Source organism: Bubalus kerabau, chromosome 2 (assembly GCF_029407905.1).
Source record: "Bubalus kerabau isolate K-KA32 ecotype Philippines breed swamp buffalo chromosome 2, PCC_UOA_SB_1v2, whole genome shotgun sequence".
Classification (NCBI taxonomy): Eukaryota; Metazoa; Chordata; class Mammalia; order Artiodactyla; family Bovidae; genus Bubalus; species Bubalus kerabau.
This window is the reverse complement of record NC_073625.1, coordinates 191,592,201-191,610,368: the sequence shown is the minus strand read 5'-3', so window position 1 is coordinate 191,610,368 and position 18,168 is coordinate 191,592,201. Positions and strand designations below refer to the sequence as shown.

The following is an 18,168-nucleotide window of genomic DNA, read 5'->3' as shown; positions in this document are numbered from 1 at the left end:
GATGAAATATTTATATTTATACTACACATAAGTATGACAAATATATGCACAAGATCTACATGAGGAAAACTACAAAACTCTGACAAAAGAAATCAGAGAAGACGTAAACAAATGCAGAATATTCCATGTTCATGGATAGGAAGATTCAACATTGTCAAGATATCAGTTCTTCCCAACTTGACCTATAGATTCAATACAATCCCAATAAAAATCAGAGCAAGTTATTTTGGGGCTTTCAACAAATCAACTTTGAGTTTATACAGAGAGGAAAAGACCAACTCAATACTTACAGGAGAACAAAGTTGGAGAAGTGACACTATCTGATTTGAGACTTACTACACAGCACTCTTGATGGAAAATCCCATGGACGGAGGAGCCTGGTAGGCTGCAGTCCATGGGGTCGCGAAAAGTCGGACATGACTGAGCGACTTCCCTTTCATTTTTCACTTTCATGCATTGGAGAAGGAAATGGCGGCCCACTCCAGTGTTCTTGCCTGGAGAATCCCAGAGATGGGGGAGCCTGGTGGGCTGCCATCTATGGGGTCACACAGAGTCGGACACGACTGAAGTGACTTAGCAGCAGCAGCAGCAGCACACAGCTATAGCAAAAACAAGACTGGGAGCTGACTGTGGCTCAAATCATGAGCTCCTTATTGCCAAATTCAGACTGAAATTGAAGAAAGTGGGGAAAACCACTAGACCATTCAGGTATGGCCTAAATCAAATCCCTTATGACTGTACAGTGGAAGTGAGAAATAGATTTAAGGGACTCTAGATCTGATAGACAGACTGCCTTATGAACTATGGATGGACGTTTGTGACATTGTACAGGAGACAGGGATCAAGACCATCCCCAAGAAAAAGAAATTCAAAAAAGCAAAATGGCTATCTGAGGAGGCCTTACAAATAGCTGTGAAAAGAAGAGACGTGAAAAGCAAAGGAGAAAAGGAAAGATATACCCATTTGAATGCAGAATTCCAAAAAATAGCAAGGAGAGATAAGAAAGCTTTCCTCAGCAATCAGTGCAAAGAAATAGAGGGAAAAAATAGAATGGGAAAGACTAGAGATCTCTTCAAGAAAATTAGAGATATCAAGGGAACATTTCATACAAAGATGGGCTCAATAAAGGACAGAAATGGTATGGACCTAATAGCAGAAGAAGATATTAAGAAGAGGTGGCAAGAGTACACAGAACTGTACAAAAATGATCTTCACAACCCAGATAATCACGATGGTGTGATCACTCACACTTACCTAGAGCCAGACATCCTGGAGTGTGAAGTCAAGTGGGCCTTAGGAAGCATCACTATGAACAAAGCTAGTGGAGGTGATGGAATTCCAGTTGAGCTATTTCAAATCCTGAAAGATGATGCTGTGAAAGTGCTGCACTCACTATGTCAGCAAATTTGGAAAACTCAACAGTAGCCACAGAACTGGAAATGGTCGATTTTCATTCCAATCCCAAAAAAGGCAATGCCAAAGAATGCTCAAACTACTGCACAATTGCACTCATCTCACACGCTAGTAAAGTAATGCTCAAAATTCTCCAAGCCAGGCTTCAGTAATATGTGACCCGTGAACTTCCAGATGTTCAAGCTGGTTTCAGAAAGGCAGAGGAACCAGAGATCAAATTGCCAACATCCGCTGGATCATGGAAAAAGCAAGAGAATTCCAGAAAAAACATCTATTTCTGCTTTACTGAGTATGCCAAAGCCTTTCACTGTGTGGATCACAGTAAACTGTGGAAAATTCTTCAAGAGATGGGAATACCAGACGACCTGACCTGCCCCTTGAGAAACCTGTATGCAGGCCAGGAAGCAACAGTTAGAACTGGACATGGAACAACAGACTGGTTCCAAATAGGAAAAGGAGTATGTCAAGGCTGTATATTGTCACCCTGTTTATTTAACTTATATGCAGAGTACATCATGAGAAACGCTGGGCTGGAGGAAGCACAAGCTGGAATCAAGATTGCCGGGAGAAATATCAATAACCTCAGATATGCAGATGACACCACCCTTATGGCAGAAAGTGAAGAACAGCTAAAGAGCCTCTTGATGAAAGTGAAAGTGGAGAGTGAAAAAGTTGGCTTAAAGCTCAACATTCAGAAAACGAAGATCACGGCATCCGGTCCCATCACTTCATGGCAAATAGATGGGGAAACAGTGGAAACAGTGGCTGACTTTATTTTTGGGGCTCCAAAATCCCTGCAGATGGTGACTGCAGCCATGAAATTAAAAGACACTGACTCCTTGGAAGGAAAGTTATGACCAACCTAGACAGCATATTCAAAAGCAGAGACATTACTTTGCCAACAAAGGTCCGTCTAGTCAAGGCTATGGTTTTTCCAGTGGTCATGTATGGATGTGAGAGTTGGACTGTGATGAAAGCTGAGCACCAAAGAACTGATGCTTTTGAACTGTGGTGTTGGAGTAGACTCTTGAGAGTCCCTTGGACTGCAAGGAGATCCAACCAGTCCATCCTAAAGGATATCAGTCCCGGGTGTTCATTGGAAGGACTGATGCTGAAGCTGAAACTCCAATACTTTGGCCACCTGATGTGAAGAGTTGACTCATTGGAAAAGACCCTGATGCTGGGAGGGATTGGGGGCAGGAGGAGAAGGGGACGACAGAGGATGAGATGGTTGGATGGCATCACCTACTCAATGGACATGGGTTTGGGTAGACTCTGGGAGTTGGTGATGGACAGGGAGGCCTGGCATGCTGTGGTTCATGGGGTCGCAAAGAGTCAGACACGACTGAGCGACTGAACTAAACTGATACAGCTATGGGAATCAAGACAGTGTGGTCTTGGCAAAAGAAGAGACAAGTAGATCAATGGAACAGAATAGAGAGCCCAGAAAGAGACCCATATAAATATAGCCAAGATTGAATTAAAAAATCAAACATAGTATAATGGGGAAAAGATAGTCTTTTCAACAAATGGTGCTGTAACATCGGGATATCACAGGAAGAAAAAAAAAAGAATCTAGACACAGACCCTATACCCTTCACAAAAATTAATTCACAATGGATCACAGATCTAAATGTAAAGTGCAAAACTATAAAACTCCCAGAAGATAATAGGAGAGAAATGCTTAATGATCGCGCTTTTGGCAATGACTTTTTAGATACAACACAAACACAATTCATGAAAGAACTGACAAGCTGGACTTCCTAAAAATGAAAAACATCTGTTCTCCAAAAGACACCGTTAGGAGAATGAGCAGACAAGCAAGACTGGGAGGAAAAAAAACTGCAAAACAGGCATCACACGAAGGACTCTTATCCAAAATATACAAAGAACACTTAAATCTCAACAACGAGAACATGAACAGCTTGACTGAAAAATGCACAAAACATCGAAACAGACACCTCACCAAAGAAGAGGTACGGATGGCAGATTGAAAAGATGCTCCACATCAGCTGTCATCAGGAAAATGCAAATTGAAACAAGGGAATTCCCTGGTAGGTGAGTGGTTAGGAATCCTCACTTTCACTGCTGGGTGTACGGGTTCAGTCCCTGGTCAGGGAACTAATATCCCACAAGTCACATGGCACAGCCAAAAAATAAAATAAAAGCAAAATAAAACAACAATGAGCTCTCACTACACACCTGCCAGAATGGCCAAAATCTGGAATAGTAACACCACCAAATGTTGGCAAAGATGTGGAGCGAAAGAAATTCTCATTACTGCTGGAGGAGGTGGGGTGTGTGCAGAATGGTGCAGCCACTTGGGAAGACAGTTTGGTAGTTTCTTAAGAAACTAAACATACAGGAAACAGCAATCATGCTTCTGGATATTTACCCAAAGGAGCTGAAACCTGTATCTACACTAAAACCAGCACATGGATGTTTCTAGAAACTTTACTGATAAATGGGGGCTTCCTGGATGGCTCATCGGGTAAAGAACCCACCTGCAATGCAGGAGACACAAGAGAGGCGGGTTCTATCCCTGGGTGGGGAAGATCCCCTGGAGGAGGAAATGGCAACCCACTCCAGTATTCTTGCCTGGAGAATCCCATGGACAGAGGAGCCTGGCAGGCTACAGTCCATGGGGTCACAAGGAGTCGGACATGACTTAGTGACTAAACAACAAGAACAAGTCATAACTGACAAAACCTGGAAGGAACCAAGAAGCCCTTCAGTGGATGAATGAATAAATAAACTGCAGTCCATCCCTACAGTGGAACATCATTCAACTAAAAACAAGCTATTAAGTCAAGAAAGACACAGAGGAATCTTGAATGCATAATGACTAAGAAGCCAATGTGAAAAGGCTGCAGACTGTATGATTCTGACTATATGACTCTCTGGAAAAGGCACAACTATGAAGACAGTCCAAAGACGGATGGTTTCCAGGAACTGGTGGGGCTGGGGGTGAACGGGTGGAGCACAGAGGATTTGTAGGGCGATGAAGATGTTGTCCAGCACACAGCGTTTGGATTCTGGTTATTATGAGAGCTCAATGCAGGCTCAAATGAGGGTGCTGACAGCGGGGGTGGCAGGCGGTGCACGGGAACTCTGCGTGCCCCCCTCTCAGGTTTGCTGTGAACCTAAAGCTGCTCTGAAAAATACGGTCAAAACATCAGGCAGAGGATAACAAGAAAAGTAAGCAAATATTGCAACACCACATCAGATAAAACAGAATTCTAGATGAAAGCCACTAAGTGGGACAAAGGGGACGGTTATTTTCACAGCCCACTGAGACGTGATAAGCCCCATCCCGCCCTGTGTACACAGCAGAAAGGGGAGAGAGTCCTCATTCACGATGCAGCTCCTGGGGGCTCTCTCCCCGCCCACTGCCCCATGAGATGGGACGCGACCACCGCGGTAAGACAACCTGATCACGTGTCTAAAGAAAGGCCATCCTGTCCCTTCCCCGCACACGGCAGTGATCACCGAGTCAAGAAGGCTGTGGGGGTTTCACCCAGCAGCACAGAGAAAACACATGGAGGACGAGCGTCTCAGGGACACACGGGGCTGGGAGTCCTCCTGAGAGGATGGAGACCCGCATCCCCGCCAACACGTTCATCACACTCGAATCTGCACGTGCGCCACGGCCTTGGTGGTGCACAGTCCGTGGCTGTGGTGACATGCAGCCCGTGGCCCTGGGGCTAGGGAGGTGGTCAGGAGGGAGCCCTGTGCCGGGCCCCCGTGCCATAGGGGAGCCTACTGGCCTTGGGGAACATTTCTAGTGATCTGGCAGAGAAAATGCCGACGACATCCAAGCAGCCCTTGAAGAAAGCTCTGCATTCCACATGGGGTGTCACCCAGCACCCAAAGCCAGGCCACACGGGGGCTCTCAGGCCGCATGCGAGTCATTAACACAGACGTGAACATGTGAGAAATGAAGAAATGGGGAGGATGAGATGGGCTCTCCACCCCACCCCCCAGTGACATGGGGGAACGTCCCAGACTGTGCAGGAAGAGGGAACTTTCAGAGACAGAACGTGGCCCCACATCCACAAAGTGAGAGTCTCACGTACGTGTGGGCACACACACGCACGCACAAACGCACTAATGGAGCCAAGTAACTGGCTCCAGAATGTCGGTCCTGCAGCATCTGGAGCCTGAGGCTCTGCAGGTGTGACCAGCTGTTCCAGCCCTCAGGATGAGGGCCCCACCCAACCCCCCTACGCCCTGAGCAGAGAGCTCTCCCAGCCAGGAGGGAGCCAGAGCAGCCTGAGAAGGGCTGGCCGACTCCACAGGCTTGACGATGGAGGGAGGGCGGTGAGCCAAGGAATGCAGGCGCCTCCAGAAGCTGAAGAGGCAGAGACCGAGCCTTCCCTGAGCCCCGGGAGGAACGCAGCCCCCCACACCTTGTTTCTGGCCCCAAGAGATTGATTTCAGATTCCTGACTCCAAAGGTTACACATCTATGTTCACTGGAGCCCCCGAGTCTGTGGTCATCTGTCCCCGCGGGCCTAGGACACACACACCACATCTGTGTGAATCCACAGACATTCCATCCGCAGGGCACTGAGTCCAGCCCTCTCCTGTGAGGCCTGGACCTTGATGAGTGTGCTCACGACCTGCCTGGGATGAAAATCTAACGCAGAGGAGAAGCAGCCCAGGATGAGACAAGCACGGTGGCCCCAGAGGCTGAGAGGCAGGTTTGGGCGGCCTGGGGCCAGCGTGTGTGGTTTGCAGGAGAAAAAGCCGCTCTGAGCTCTGGCCACTCTGCACGCTCCTTCCTTCAGGCTGAGCCCGCTCATCTGCAAAACCTGCCTCTTCCAGGCGGGGGCCCCGCCCCATCCCTCTGACCCCAGCTTGGTCCTCACTCACTCATAGGGGGACAGCCCCCTCGCTGGCTCACCTGGCAGGGACCCAGAAGGAGCTGAGATGGACGTATCCCACCCTCCCTATGTGGGGCCTCACTCACTTTATTCTGAGGGTCTCCTCAGAATAAATAATAATAATATTATTATAATAAATAATAACGGTGTGCTGCCTTCACAGAGAGGGGAGGGGACCGGGACACTCCCAGCCTGACTCCGATGGGCCAGGCTACTCGGAGGGGAGAGGGCGCAGCTCAGGGCCCAGCCTGACCATGGACACAGACGGAGCTGATGGGGCCTTGATGGCAGCAGCCACTCCCCTCCCCTACCGGCCATATGGCCCTGGGGCCCGGCACAGGGGACCCATCTCTGCTGGGAGGTGGGGGAAGGACAGACGGGGGTGCTGGTGCCATGGAGGCAGGGGTGGAGCCCTGCAGGGAGTCTGCTGGGGCCCGGGGAGGCAGCATCTAGCACCTTTGGCTTGGCCACCCCCCAGAGATACCCTGCGCACACCCCAGCCTACCCTGTGGCCCCAACATGCCAGCAGCCTGAGGGACTCAGTCAGAGACAGTCTCATCCCAGGGCCCCTTCCCCAGCACACAGGGGCAGAGGGACCGTCCAGCCCAGTGCAAGGGACTGGAGTGGGTGGGTGGTTGCCACTGAGAGGCCAGCGGAGGGGGAATGCTCCAGCCCTGGGCCCATGGGTCCCTGGGGTGACGGACATCCAAGTGCAACAGAGCATCTCCCAGGCTTCCGCTCAGAACACGGCCTCCCTCACAGGCAGGGGCCCTGCCAATGTGAGCAGATGTCCAGTGGGAAGTCCCTTCAGGCCACTCCTCAGGCAAGCTATGGTCAAGGAAATTCCACACCCCACGCAGCCTGGCCAGGGCCTTGCCCTCATGAGGCCCACCCCCAACCCCCCCCCAGTCCTAGGCCCGCTACAGCTGATCCCTGACCCAAAGGGGACCTGGGTCCTGCCCAAGGCCCAGAAGAAGGATGTGTGTGTGTTCAGGGCCCTGGAGAGCACGCCGGGCCCCACCCTCACCCCCCACACTATGGGACAGGAAGAGGAGGTGGGCTTTTGGATGGGACTGGGGTCCTCCTAGAAGGACAGCTCCCTGCAGGGCTGCCCCAGCCCCCTGGGCTTGGCAGGGACAGGGCAGAGAGGGCCCAGGCCAGCCCAGCATGAGGATGTTCTGAGCAGTGACTGGGGGGGAGGGGGACACGTGGCTCACGGCGGACAACCCCCCGCAGGGTAAGGTCAACGCCGTCTGTGCTGACATACCTGGGCACAGCCCTGCTCTGCCCTCGGCCCTGCTCACAGGGGCTGCCGCAGGCCCTGGGCTCTGCACACACCTCAGATGCCCTCCTGGAGCACAGCCTGCCCAGGCTGCTCCTAGGATGCCCTTCTGGCCACCCTGCTCACACCCAGGGTTCAGTCACCATCACCCCTCGACCAGTGTCCCGTCCATCTGTATACAGAAGCCACAGCCGCTCCCCACTCTCCCTTGGTTTTCTCCTTCCTTGGGGTGGACTCCACCTGTCGTGGGCACTTGTTCCTGCCCTGCCCTGGCGTGTGCTCCTCCTCGCTGCATCCCAGAGCTGGCCAGGGAATCACCCACACACATTCCCCAGGAGCCCAGCAGGTGACACTCCCTCTCGGGGTCCAGGGCAGCCACCCCTCCCTGCCCTGGGCCAGCTCCAAAGCCCAGTGACTCTGCAGACCAGTGAGCAGGTCGAGGCTGTTCCCCACAACACCACAGGGTTGCGGGGGCAGGACACACACAGCGGGACAAGGACAGGTCAGGCCAGCAGTGCAAATCGGCAGTGGGCTCTGCTCGAGGGCCCAGCCCCACCATGGACGCAGAGGGAGCTGGGGGGCCTAGCAGCTGTGGTGGCCTGTCCACCCCCTACTGGCCACATGGTGCTGGGGGTGCAGTCCCGGGGGGGGACATGGCCCCCAGGAGGGAGTGACCTTCTCTCTGCCCAGGAATGGAGAGGCTCTGGAGCTCACAGGCCGGCTGGCGGGGCCCCTGTGAGCTCCTCAGACTCACTGACTGCTGGGTGGTCAAGACTTCTGGACTTTCAGAGCAGCAAGCCCCCCACCCCTGCGGGCCCCTCGATCATGCAGGCTGGGACACAGAAAGGACCTGAGACGCTGCGGCCCAGTGACTGGGAGCAGAATTCAGTGGTCTATCTCTGTCTATGCCTCCGTTTCCCCTCTGACACGCATGTGACATGTGATCCTGGGGCCAGGGGAGACCTGCTGTCACATACAGACCTCTGGTCTCAGCCTGCCTCTAGGCCTCCCCAGACCTCCGCCTCCTCCTGGAAAGGAGGCCCCGTCCGGCCTCCCGAGGGCATGACATCAGGGCCAGCGGGGCCCCCGAGCCAGGCTCATGCAGCCCTGGCTGAGCTCTCCTGGCTGGACCGATGGGAAAGCAGGTGGCAGGCGGGCCGTTACCTGCCGGTGGCCCTATGAACACGCAGTGCCCGTCCTCGCGGGCCGGGAGCGAGGCGCAGGGAAGTGGCAGCCCGCGCCCATCCAGGCGGCTCCAGCATGCGTCCTCCAGGGCCTCGCAGAACTGGCGACAGGGTGGCAGGCCGGGCGGCAGGCCGGGCCCGCAGGGGGGTGCCAGTAGCAGGCAGAAGAACCAGGCCAGGAAGCGGTGGCAGTGGGTCCGGAGCAGTGCCCCCCAGGCTGGGACCGCGGCCTGCACCTCCTCCCGACTTGTGTGGTGGAGGTGGTTGGGCCACCAGGAGCGTCTGATGCCCAGGTGGCCGCAGAGAGCCAGGGAGGGCGGCAGGGGCAGGCAGCGGCCAGCGGTGGTGGGGACAGGCTGCTCGGTGGCAGCCAGCTCAGCAGCCCCGAGCAGTGTGGACTTGTTAGCAAGACGAGGCCCCGCAGAATTAGCCACGTGGGGAGCCCAAGCACCACTGTCTACAGTTAGAGCTGAGACTGCGACATGAGACAGTTTGGCAGGGGGGTCAGAGGAGAGAGCCCAGAGGGCAGTGTGCCTGCCCAGGGAACCCGTCACCAGGGGAGGTAGAGGCGGCGTGGGCCTGCGGTCGTCAGCGTGCTGCTGGCCGGGACGGGCTGCTGCAAGCAAGAGTCCTTCACCGTCCAGCTGCAGGGGCCGCCCGAGAGGCAGCTGGCTTCCCCGGGGAGGCGCCCGGGCCGGCACGGAGGAAAGAGAAAATCTACCTGGGGTCGGCGATACCAAGGACTCCCTGAACCAGGGTCTGCCGGGGGAGGGTGGCAGCTGGGTGGGCACTGGCAGGGTGCCGGCCTCGGTCCTCTGGGTGTCTGGAGAGCTCAGGGCCGTGGTGCTCAGCTGGAGGGTGGTCCCACTGTCCTGGGGGGTGATGGAGGGTCCAGGGGTGGAGAGGGCGTCCATGGTGTCCGTGGGGGGCGGCGTCTCTGCCCTGGTGGAGCCCTCGCCCGGGGCCGTAGAAAGGGGGTCTGTGGGGGTCTCAGGGGCCAGTGTCCCTGCCCTGGCAGAGCTCTCGGCAGGGGTGGTGTCCTTAGCGTTGTCCCACAGCTGGACGAAGCTCCGGATGCCCTGAGCCACATTCAGGATCTTGGCTCCGACGCCGGCGATATTTTCCTCCTTCGGGTCCAGGCTCACAGTGGAGGCCGTGGGGCCAGTGGGGCTCTGGCCCTGCCCCACCTCCGGCCTCCCCAGAGGGGCTGTGGGGCTGGCAGAGACTTTCCACCAGTCAGTGGGAGCATCCCGGGGGGCCACGTGCGTGGTGGTATCCTCCGTGGGCCACACAGGTGAGCTGCCCGGGGGCTTGGAGGCTGGTGCGGCTATGGGCCAGGCACTGTTCCTGGGCCATATCCAGGAGAACAGGTCAGCCTGGGCGGCCGAGAGGCAGCAGGCAAGCAGCAGGAGGCCGTGGTGGCCGCGGCCGCTGCTGGGGTCGGGAGCCATGGGGCTGTGTGCTCCGCAGAGCAGCAGGCCGCCTCTGCTGTCAGGAGGTGGGGCCAGCCCGCTCCGCCTCCCGCTCCCCGCCCTCCATCCCCGGCCAGCAGCCAGCTCCCCATTCATCCATCTGGGCGGCTCCTCCTTCCACCTTTCTACTTCAAGAGAGAAAACAGGCAAATCTCCACGCAAGGCGACAGGCACCCCCCAAGAACGCCTCACACTTCCTAGAAGCAGTGGAAGACCTCCCCCGCCAGAGGCCAAAGGGCACTGGCAGAGTGGCCAGAGGAGTTCCCAGCTCCCTCTGCTGGGACCCAGAGAAGCCCTGGGCCCTTCCAGACTGCCATTCGAGTCCCTGCTCAGGTATGTGGGAACTGGGCGGGCTCCAGGCCAGCACCTTAGTCCCCTGAGGGTAGAGGGGGGCTCCTGCATGCTCTGAGGCTCAGGAAGGACCCTCCTGCTCACCCTGCAGCCTGCAGAGCCCAGAGCTGAGACAGCACAGGGCACAGGCCCTCAAGGGCATCTGCCCTTGGTAGGGCTAGGAATCTCAGGAAACAGGGGCGCAGCCCCCAGTCCCCCGTGCCCACCACCCTCTGCACTTGGAGCCACTTTGACTGGGAAAAGCCTGGAAGCCTGGCCTTGGGCCACAGCTCTGGAGCAAAGCTGGAGCTTAGAAACCACTGGGCTCGCTTTGAGTCCTTCCTCCTGCTGCAGCTGCTGAAATGGTCAGCATCCAGCCCCTGGGGCCTGCTAAGAGTCACCTGCTCCCTAACCCACCTGGCTCTGTCCCCCCACAGACACTTGGCTTCCCTCACTCCATCCTGCCAGAGATCACAGCCTCTTCTTCACTTTCACTCTTAAAACTTGCTCAGTCACACCAGCCCTTTGTCTCCATGGGCTGGAACCAAGGTCTCTGGCGACCCTGCCGGTGTTTGAGTTCTCATGAGTATTTCGCTCAGACCTGGGAGTTTCTGATCAACTCTTGAGAATTGCCCCAAAGGAACAGCACGGCAGCTGGGGCAGTTGGGAATCTACATGAAAGCAAAGGAAGATTATGGACTTGATGAGACCAAAGTCTCCAGACAAACAGAGATCCTCCCCACTGCTCCTGCTGCTCAGAGCTCAGCCTGAGAGCAGAAAGGCTGGGCGAGCATGCCCTGCCTGCAGGCCCTGGGCACCAGCCTCCTCTAGACATCGCTCAGTGCCCCTTCCAGGGGTGTCCCACACTGGGGACACCGGCCTGCAGCTGGACTCCTCCCACCCAGTTCCGACTCCTTCTTCATGAAACCTCAAACCTGCCTGCTTAGTTGTGTGCAATTCTTTGTGACTCTATGGAGCCCGCCAGGCTCCTCTGTCCACGGGATTCTCCAGGCAAGAATACTGGAGTGAGTTGCCATTTCCTTCTCCAGGGGATCTTCCCAACCCAGGCAGATTCTTTACCACTGAGCCACCAGGAAAGCCCTCAGACGATACAATTCCTCATCCAGGACACTAAGGAATGTGGCCCCAAGAACTTACATCCTCCCAGAGCCCACTCTGGGGTATGGGGAGAAGGCCCTGGTGCCAGAGCAGCCGTGCCTGGGACTCATGGCTAGTGTGGGTGTCTGACTCAGAGGACACTGCCCCCTCCCCGCCCAGCACCTGCCCTCGGTGATGCCCCTTCAATCCCCCCCACCCAGGAGGGGCCTCAAGCAGCAGCAGGAGGACGGGTGGGGGGGTTTTCCCCCAATAAGAGGGCCCCAGGGCAGGACCAGCTCCAAGCTCTGTCCCATCCTGACCACCTGATGGGCGGTCTGTAAAGCAGTGTCCACAATCAGCAGGCCGGGGCCCAGCTCCTGCCTTTACCGTGGGCCTGCACACAGCATGGCCAGCAGTGCTCACGGTAAGGAATCCTCGGCCAGCTGACCAGGGGCCAGAGCCTGGGAGACAGGAGCCCAGGTGGAATCCAGGCAGTCTACACACATGCCTGCACATGCCCAACACTCACTTCAGCAAACACAGGTGCTCCCTCCTGCAGGCTCACATCATCACATGCAATCTCACGCCTCCCCACACACACACCACGCTCCATGCTAGACCCCATGTGTGCCCTGCATGCCTGGCACACCAGCTGCCCCTCTACCCAAGTTCCCCGAGATCCCTGTCCACTCCAGGCTGTGGCTGGGCCCAGTTCAGGACAAGGATGCTGTTGATAAACGCTGTCCAGGGGGCTGGGCAGCCTGGGGTCAGAATCATGGTTCAGGATGGCAGAACACGGGTCTCCTCTGGAAAAGGGCGGGGGAGCACCATGTAAGCCGACATCTGGGTCCCCCCACCCATCCCAGAATTCTCAGAAACGCCCAGAGAACGTTCTTGCTGTTTGCTGCCACTAATGGGAATTTATGCCTGAAAGTTTCCAGAAAATCTCAGGACAGAAATTCCAAAGGCCCTTCCCCTTCTCCAGGCACGTCCTGGAGGGAGACCCTGGGCCCAGATGAGGGAGAGCCTCTGCGCTGTCAGCGTGGGGCTGCCCTGTTCCCCCTGGTCCCCGGCCTCAGCTACTCCCTGGGGCCCCGCAGCAGCCCCGGCCCCACATGCACTCGTTCACCTCACCCTGCTTGGGAGAGCCAGGAGCACGGAACCGTGCTGCTGTGGCCCCCCTGCACTGAGCACCCACACCATCCCCGGGAGACACCCCCACCCTCCCCCCCGACCCCACTCTTCCTGCCCACCTTCTGGATGCCAAGGTCACCTCCCAGCACTCTGAGAACATCACACGTCCACCTCCTCTGAGAACACCAGCATGGCCCTGCCCCAGGCCCTCGGCTTCCATCGGGAAGCAACCTGCCGAGGTGCTGGACTGAGACACCCCTCCCCCCCGTCACACACCTGTACACACGTTCACGTGCACAGACTCACATGCACATGCACACACCCCACACGCACACATGCCCATGGGCACAGCAGCATTCAGAAAGCCTGCGGTGTAGACCAGGCTCCCTGCTGGCTGTGGCTGCCACAGGCCTGCCTGGGCCAGCCCATCGGGACACACAGAGTCTGAGCCTCAGGGCCCTGCGGAGGGTCCTGTGGGCGCTGGTTCCTCTGGAGTCCGTGTTCAACGTGGAGGCCGGATAATCTTCCCTCAGCTGCCCATGGGGACGGAGGAGGGGAAACGGGTTTTGAGGGAAACCCCTGGAAATGGCTGAAACACAGATACCTCTGGGTCAGGACCCATGTTTCTGGGCCCCCAGGTTAGGAGTGACCGGGATCCGGGAATTCCTGGTGAGCTAGGAATTCACTGGGTCCAGGACCAGAAGCCAGCAATAGCACGGTTCCTGCTGGGTCTCCTTCTGCAAGCTCTCACACACCCCTCAAGGTCTCGTGCCCCATGCTTACTGCCTTGCAGCTCCAGACAGGGCTGCCCTGCCTCAGTGACGCCTCCTCCTCCATAGTGTGGTAGCTTCTGTACTTTATTAACCTGGTGTCCTCCTGTATTCAGAGTCCACGCTGCCACTACTTAAGTCAAGTTCTCCTGCATGGGTTGGTTCCCCACCTCCACCCGCCCCGCATGCAGAACTGTCTCTGGTGACCTCTGACTTTTGGAGGACATGGAGTTTCTGTCTGAAGTTTCTTGGACACTATCAAATACAACGGTATTTTAATTTATAGAAGAGAATTCTCGACCCAGTGGAGATAGTAAGGTGGTGTTAGGAATATCAAGGTGGCTTTCTCTCTCACAGGTTCTGGGATATCTTGGGAATCTTGCAGGTGTCAGGTGACCCTTAGCAAAGCTTCAAGTGGATTCCCTTTTCTCCTCATGCCAGGAACACCCCACCCCCACCAGGACACCCTACAGCCCTGGCTGAAAGGCCCTCCTTGCTCCTCCGCCCATGCACAAACCAAGCAAAACCTCTACCCTGTTGATGCCCCAAAGGGCTCACCAAGTGCATGGGAGCCTGTGTGTCTATAGGTGTGTGTCTGCGTGTCTCTGATGGGTGTCTTAGTACATCTCTGTATATGCAAGTGCATGTCTGTAGACCCACATGTGTGCACATGTCTCGGGTCCGGGTGCACTGTGTCCACTCCCCTGTGCACACAGCTGTCTTGGGTTTCCAATGCCAGGGAGGCCCCACCAGGTCGGGGTTTGCTAGCCGCCCCTGGGGTCTGCACAACCCAGGGACGGGCATTAGGACTTGCATGTGACAGTGGCTGAGCTCAGCCTTCTGCTTGCAGCTTCTCTTCGGAATGATGCCCAAATGACACCCAAATCCAAAGCCATCTGAGTCTCTCCCTCACGCCTGGGGCCTCTCTGAGGGCACCTGGGCATCGTCCTTATGGGACAGGTCTCTCTGGTTCAGGATCACTCTCCCTCCAAGCACCAGGGGGGCTGAGGGGCCGGCCACCCGCTAGAAGAGGACCCAGCACCCAGAACTTCTGAAAGGTTCTGCCTCAGGCCCCTGCCTCACGTCCCTGCCTCGCCCATTGCCCCGCCCCGCCTCCCATATCACCACGCCCACTGCCCCGCCTCTCATCCCGCCCCGCCTCCTGCCCTGCTCTGCCTAGCCCTGCGGTTCACCAGGGTTTGTTCTGTCTTGTTGGCCCGACTGGTTTGGATTCCTGAATAATATGATCTTTAATTTTCATTTTAAAAAAAAGCACAAACACCCACATGTGAGCAGAACTAATCTGAGGAACAAAGAAATGAGCGGGGCCACAAGCTCAGAGGAGGGCCTTGTCTGCCTGGCTCTTGGGGGCACTGCCCCTGGGGCCTCAGACGTCCTGGGCCCAGGCGGGGTCTCCCCTGAGGCCCTCCAAGTGGTCTGCCTGGGGCTGCCCACACCTGCCCAAAGGCCCCCAAGCCAGCACATCCTGCAGGGACCCCCTCCTCAGGTCATCTGGGGTTCTCTCTCTTGCCCCTGAGGACCAGACACTAGAGACTGTTCAATATGCGTGGGCCTGCGGGAGCTGGCCAGCCCTGGCAGGTGTCCCCAGGCCCCTGCCTGATGACTGGCCAGCCCTGGCAGGTGTCCCCAGGCCTCCGAGGAGAGGGCTTGAGAAACAACTGTTCCAGCACCCACTGCTGGGGCACAGGCCCCAGGGCAGCAGCGTGTCCAGTAAAGACCTGTGCGCTGTTGGCACACCATCTCCAGCCCCTCCAGAATGGAGCACGACCCCTCCCCTCTCTGTGTCCAACTAGTTTGTAGTGTCTGGAGTGTCCAGACGTCCTGCCCCAGCCCTGTGTTTCACGGCGACCCTGTCGACCCACAGGGATAAAGGCCCTGTCGCTGGGGGGGTGGCGGCAGGCTCTATGTGGACCACTGGCGGGGCCCCTGCCCCAGCCTTTCCTCATGGCCACTGTCCACCCTCAGGTTCCCGGGAATATTGAATGGTCAGGCGTAGGGAGGCCAGGCAGCTGGGACTACGGGTCAAGGCCCGTGGGTACCGCCCCTCCCTGTGGGTGTCGGTCACCTGAGGACCCACCTGGCCGCACGGCCAGTGAGAGCCGAGCACACAGACCCAAGGACCAAGGGTGGCAGGCACGTTGCAACACTCTCTAATTTTTAACTGCCAGGCTGTCCGGCCCTGCCCCTTCTGTTCTCAGGCGTCATTTAACCTACTTCCTCCCCCAAGGGCTGTGACTCCAAGGCTGGGCCAAGCAGGGGTGGGCGAGGGGCCACTTAGTGGGAAGGAGAGCCCCAGCCTCAATCCCAGACTCCTCTGTGGGTGACATTGAGCCTTGGGAACCCCCCAACCCCTAGATCCACACCAAGCATCACCCTGCACTCAGAGAAGTGGGCCTCTCCGGCAAACCCACCACTGGCCTGAGGGTGACAAGAAACACTGGGGCCCCTCCGGCCCCCACAGAGCCAGTTCTTGGAGAGGTGAGCATGGCAGGTGGAGACCCCCTGCTGGAGGGGTCATCAAGGGAGGTGAAAGGTAGTCGCAGAGCACAGATTCTCAAGACATGGACACATCTCAGGGAACAGGCACCTTCCCGAAGGGACCACCCAACAACCACCAAACACCGATGCCCTCCCAGCTCCCAGCTCCTGGCTCCTGGTGGAAGGCCACGTGGAGGACACGCACACGCCTGTCCAGGGCACACCCCGAAGCTGGAATCTAAACATGAGGAAGCAGCTGGACAACTCAGACAGGGTGTTTCACAGGACAGTGGCCAGACTGTCCAGAAACATCTGCGTCAGGAAAGCGAGGTGGGAGGCACCGTCCAGGGTGAGAGACTGAGGAGCCACAGCCACCAAGGGCCACATGGCACCTCGATGTGCCCAGGTCACCGATCAGAGACAAGGGCCAGCTTCACTCGGACCTGGAGGGCCCTGTGAGTATGGCCTGTTCATCAGAAAGCAGGTGGACAGGTGTGATGTCCCCGCTGCAGGAGACACACTCAGGAAGGCCAGGCAACAGGTTGGGACATGGCGCTCACAGCAATAAGAGGACCGTGTGCACCTGCACAGGGATGTGAGTGTGGACACACACGTGGACACGTATGTGTGGTGTGTGTGGCCCTGAGACAGACATGGACAGGCCTGGGGAAGAAGGGGAACCATGGTGAAGGGCGCACGTGAGCAGACTCCGCACAGTCCTTCCAACTTTTCTGCAGGTTTGCAACATTCCCACAAGAGAAGTTCACAGGGAGAGCAGAGCTCACCTCCTGTGTCCACATGGAGCACTCTCTCCACCACCTGTCTCTGGAAATGCAGCTGGCTCACAGAAGGGGGTCAGACCTGCTTTCCAGGCACATCCCCCCACTGCGGCCACACGTGGGAGTTACCCTGCTGAGCCTTCAAACCCCCTTAGCAGGTTGCCCACCAGGTGGGAGCAGTTCCTAGCTTCCCTGAGCACCCAGCAGGCAACACCACCATCAATTGCCCTTAATTGAAAAGGAGCTCCAACCAGTCCATTCTGAAGGAGATCAGCCCTGGGATTTCTTTGGAAGGAATGATGCTAAAGCTGAAACTCCAGTACTTTGGCCACCTCATGCGAAGAGTTGACTCATTGGAAAAGACTCTGATGCTGGGAGGGATTGGGGGCAGGAGGAAAAGGGGATGACAGAGGATGAGATGGCTGGATGGCATCACGGAGTCAATGGACGTGAGTCTGAGTGAACTCCAGGAGTTGGTGATGGACAGGGAGGCCTGGTGTGCTGCAATTCATGGGGTCGCAAAGAGTCGGACACGACTGAGCGACTGAACAGAACTGAACTGATGTTCAGTTTCCAGGTAACCCTAGTGGTAAAAGAATCTACGTGCAATGCAGGAGACATGGGTTCAATCCCTGGGTTGGAAGATGCCCCAGAGGAGGAAACGGCAGCCCACTCCAGTATTCTTACCCTTAGAATCCCATGGATAGAGGAGCCTGGTGGCTTCAGTCCATGGGGTCACACAGAGTCGGACAGGACTTAGCACATCAGCTCAGCACCACAAAACAAAAGATCTAAGCATGCTTCCTCAGTCAGGCTGTAGACTCTGGGAATCGTCCAAACTCCAGCCCCCAAAGCAGAGCAGACATGTTTACAAGCTCTAAAACTCCTTTAAGAATGAGGGGTGCTTCTATACTTTGTTCTTCTTTTACAGGATTGCTGTGCTGGGTGCCTTGAAATCCCACATGGATATGAGGGTCGGTTGGCCAGTCCCTACAAGGATACCAGAGGATGGGGTGGGGGCTGCACTGGCTGGAGGTGGTGGGTCAGGGGGTGATGCCATGCTAACAATGAGAAGTCTTCCAGTTGGAGAACATGTGGTGTTTTCCCTTCATTTCTCTCTATGTTGGTTTTCAGTTTTCAGAGTACACGTTTTACACTTACTTCTTAAATTTATTCCTACATATTTTACTCTTTTTGATGCTTCTGTAAATAGCATTTTTTTTTTCTAAATTTCGTTTCTGGATTGTCCATTGCAAGTTATCGAGGAATACAATTGATTTTTACACGATTTTGTATCCCTGAAAACTTGCTGAATTTATTTC

At 56.3% G+C, this 18,168-nt stretch overlaps 1 protein-coding gene across 6 annotated transcripts in view; it reads right to left on the bottom strand.

Annotated features, from left to right (window-relative positions):
* Positions 1-18,168, bottom strand: part of COL18A1 (collagen type XVIII alpha 1 chain) — a 96,355-nt gene that overhangs the window by 42,563 nt on the left and 35,624 nt on the right. For 2 of the 6 annotated variants that reach the window (XM_055569835.1, XM_055569836.1), the window contains exon 1: positions 8,745-10,254. The exons of 1 other annotated variant lie outside the window; for it this stretch is intronic. In XM_055569835.1, coding sequence (XP_055425810.1) covers positions 8,745-10,215 — 1,471 coding nt within the window. In that variant the 5' untranslated portion in view covers positions 10,216-10,254. Of the gene's footprint in view, positions 1-8,744; positions 10,256-18,168 lie in introns of those variants that run through there. 3 more of the 6 variants (XM_055569837.1, XM_055569838.1, XM_055569834.1) reach the window with 2 other exon arrangements.